At 43.4% G+C, this 4039-nt stretch overlaps 1 protein-coding gene across 1 annotated transcript; it reads right to left on the bottom strand.

Moving 5' to 3' along the window:
- Positions 1 to 203: 203 nt before the first annotated feature.
- On the bottom strand, positions 204 to 2275 carry LOC122051896 (mannan endo-1,4-beta-mannosidase 2-like). The gene is made up of 5 exons (XM_042613214.1): positions 1676 to 2275; positions 1402 to 1599; positions 1198 to 1320; positions 915 to 1129; positions 204 to 842 (listed from the first exon to the last, which is right to left on the bottom strand). Exons 1-5 carry the CDS (start codon positions 2099 to 2101, stop codon positions 446 to 448), a joined length of 1359 nt encoding a protein of 452 aa, XP_042469148.1. The 5' UTR covers positions 2102 to 2275; the 3' UTR covers positions 204 to 445.
- Between the last annotated feature and the right edge of the window lie 1764 nt (positions 2276 to 4039).

Raw genomic sequence — 4039 nt, 5'->3', positions numbered from 1 at the left:
ATACTCTATAATTTTACACACTCGCTAATACAATTTACTTCACTATTCCTACTAAAAATTGCTCATTGACTTAAGCGTCGAGGGCTAACGCCGAGACTCTTTCCCTGGTCCAGCACTAACACTCTTTGTCTTATGCAGGACAACGAGAAGTCTTCGTTTGGTTAACAACAAAAGCCACACTCCCAGCCAATATCCTTTTACCACTTTCGGACAGGATCATTCATTTCTAAAACAGTTTCTTTTGCAAGAACACATCAAAGGTTTCTTATTTGAGCTTTCATACATAGCCAAGAGCTTTACAAAGTTTTTTTATATGTGACTTAGTGAACTTGAATACGAATTTGAGACGATGTTTTGCATCAGTCTTTCTGTTTGCTTAAAGATCATTAATTGCTGATCAACTTTCTGATAGAATTGAGACAAAAGTCCAACCTGATGAATTTGATCAGCAAATTGCAGATGCCGTTCGTGCCAAGTTCTTGCCATGGCTTAGCGCCATCAGCCGGCACGACTGCTCCTTCAAAAGCCCATCTATTGCCTGCGATTCCCCAGGAACAATACTGAAGTTGTCATTGTAGTTCTCCATTTGGTCGAGAATGTGCAACTGCCAGATGAGTGCGCCGGCCCCGGCACCGTCCATGGCCGCGGAGTAGTAGACGGTGTCAAGAATGGACTTGTAAAATGTAACTCGATCCGAGATGTCAAAGTCCTTGTTCTTGTTCGATAGGCCGAATTCGGAGAACAAGATGGGTTTGGCCAGCTCTTTCTCGCCGTCTTCGATGTGGGATGTCATCCATTTGTAGGTGTGGCTTGTTTTCTCACTAATATTTGCTTGCAGCAACCTGCAAAAGATCGATCGTCGAAATGAGTTGTTAGAGATTTATACGCAATTAGTCGATCGACGGATGATTTACCATTTATCAGGATAAATATGCACCGAGGCGAAATCGATGGCCGGAATCTTGGAATTGCGCAGGAAATCCGAGCCCACGTCGGCGTACCATTTCTCTGGGTTCACGCCTTTCTTCTCCGCCGAGCTCGTCGGCCCATAAAACCCCTCCAGCCCTACCGTCAGCAGATGCTTCTTGTCGATCGCTTTCACATGCTCTGCCATCTCCTCGATCCATTCCTGCGCTTCTTCCAATCCAAAAACATAAATTTTCAAACAAACTAATCGATCCAAATGCAAGAACATACTTGAAGTGTGTCGCCGGACACGTCCGAGGCACACCGGGGCTCGTTCATCAACTCCCACGCAAAGATCGTTGGGTCCTCTCTGTACTCGATTCCGCTCAGGTGATTCTTCCTCGTTAATATCGTCTGTCAAGGAGGCGAATTCGATCGTCAGCTTCAAAGGTAATTCAACTCCGAGATTCAACTGCAAGAGAACTCCGCATATACCTTGAGATAGATCTTGAAGTAACTTCGGATGGAGGGATCGAAGAAGAATGAATCATTCGAAGCGCTCAATCCGAACCCTTCCTCCCACGCCCACTTCACGTACTGCGTCTTCCCGCCGTGGCGCCGCCAATTGTTTACCAGGCTGAGCAGCAGCCTGATCCCATGTCTTTGCGCTTCCACAACCACCCAATCCAACGCCTGCAACAATCGCTTACATTTTTTTTCAGCTGTTTTTCATGTTGTTGAGACAGGGAATGAACTAGAGATCTGATACCTCGAAGACTGTCTCATCGAAGATGCCGAGGGAGACTTGGAGGGCATGGCGATCGCCGTCATGGAAGGCGTAGGTCCTGCACACGGTGAGCCCCAGGCTTGCAGCGGCTCGGAAGATCTCCGTGACTCTGCCTCTGCCGCCCTCCTCCACTGCCTGATCCATCAGCCAGAAGGAGTTCCACCCGTTGACGTAGAAGACCCTTCCGTCCACCATGAACCGGACGCCATTCCTCACCACAAAACTCTGCGTTGACTTCTGATCCGGCTGGAGCTTGAGAGCGTTAACAGTCAAACACGTGACCAGAATGCACAGGGCAAAGCCAATGGCCAGGCGCAGCAGCCCAATTCTTGGTCTCAGCCTCTTGCCGGAGGGCTTAGCGCCGGAAGTAGAAGGCTTGCCATTCCACCTGCTCCAGGAGCTATTCATGGGATCCTCTCTTTGACCTTGGATTCAATCAACAACTTTTATCGTGGAGTAGTTTGCAGTTACAGAAAGGGAAGGACGAGGGAGGAGGAAGAAGAAGAATGGTCGACGATGCGACTTTTTCACGAAGGAAATGCTCTGACTTGGCCAACCTTCTTCTCGAGCTCACATTCGTTGAAAAAAATGGCAATTGAATTGAAACACTTCAAATTGCTAGAAACACTCAAGAAAAACGATGCAACATTTCTAAAATTTAAATCTTAATTATGGTGTATTATAGAATTTTTTTTAATAAGATGATAAATCTAAGAAAATTGATCATTTGGATGAATCTTTACTAATACTTTCTGATTTACCTTACCTTGTGAACAAGTGGAAAATTTTTGTGGGACCAAATTGATCATGTCTGGGATTAATCTATTTAACAAACTGGATATCTCAATTACCAAACAAATATAAAAAATCCAAAATAATTTTTTTAATAAATCATTATAAATAAAGGTTCTATTAAATAATATAAAAAGATGCTCGAAAATTGATCCAAGGGTGCAGGTAAATTTGAAAAATCCTCAAATCACGCACCATACTTTGAGAATGACCAAAGGACACACTGATTTGGGTGACTTTTCTATTCTACCCATCTTGTCAACCACAGGTTTAAATTCATATTTTCAAAACATCTGAACCACATTCAAAAGATTAAATATAAAATTTATTTACGTGGTTTAGATGCATACAATCGCAAGATCTCTCTCTCTCTCTACTCGTGGAAAACAAATCTCTCACTCTCTTTCTGTCACCTGTCAAGTTCGTTTACTACTGATGGACCTAGATCTACGTGCACCCTTTGATTTAGATCAGGCCTAACATGAGTCTGATTTCTCATATACTAGACCATTTCTAGCTGAAAGTTAGCATAACATTATAGTACCTCCAGAAAGGTCGAAATAAGAAATGAAGGATACTGTTGGACTTCTTGCAACCTATGAAATCTATTGGACCTGAAATGAGTCCAATCGCACATGTCAAGGTTAATCAGTAAGTTTTGATCGAAATCCACTAATAAACTTAAACAAGCCTAATTGGACTCATTCAAGTTATGTGAGTTTATGATGCTGTAAAGAGTCTAACGGTACCCTCCATTGCTTATTTCGGCAAGTACTATAATATTATGCTAACTTTCAGCCAGAGCGTGGTCTAGGTATTTAAGAAATCAAGTCCATGTTGGCCTAATCGGAATTAGACTAGGTGTAAGTACCCTTGATAAGTTTTGATATAATCAACCGAGTTAAGTGATGTGAGCCTGCAAATATACGAGTGTCGTCAAGTAATAAAAATTTTGATTCCATGAGGACTGCTGATTAAGAATTAGTCAACTTCGTATGATGAATTATTTAGACAATTGAATGTTGGCTCATGAATACTAGGAAGAGACGCTGGAAGGGTGCCTGACGCTTGCAACGGAGGTTCAGGGGTCGAGGGTCGCCAGTTGTACACGGGCGTAAAACCTCGGTCTGCTGCACTTTAAATTCCACTCGACCCCCAGTCACCCCTCCTGCCCAGCTTAACTGTGATTTACCCCCTCTGGATATCTGTGGGGTCGGACCCAGGGGCCACTAAGGTGGCGGTTCCACCTTTTGCAATGAATACTAGGAAGAGAAAGAGAAGGGAAGGGAGAGGGAGTGAGAGGAACTTGGTTTGGAGAAATGCTCTAGGGGTTCGGTTTCATTGTGATTTTAATCAATGTATCATGGATCATCTATCACTCATCCTCTATTCCTATGCACTTGTAGAAAATTAGATTCATTATGGACTCTTCCTTGCGGAGGTAAAGCTAGAATGCTATCTTAATACATATCCTATGGTATTAAATGGAAGTGATTCCTATAAAGTCTGGTAACGGGATACCCCTATCACTAGGGCCCCTCAATCATACATCAC

The sequence above is a fragment of the Zingiber officinale genome, chromosome 3A, assembly GCF_018446385.1.
Source record: "Zingiber officinale cultivar Zhangliang chromosome 3A, Zo_v1.1, whole genome shotgun sequence".
Taxonomy (NCBI): domain Eukaryota; kingdom Viridiplantae; phylum Streptophyta; class Magnoliopsida; order Zingiberales; family Zingiberaceae; genus Zingiber; species Zingiber officinale.
Note: the sequence above shows the minus strand (reverse complement) of the source record. Positions and strands in the feature narration are given on the sequence as shown.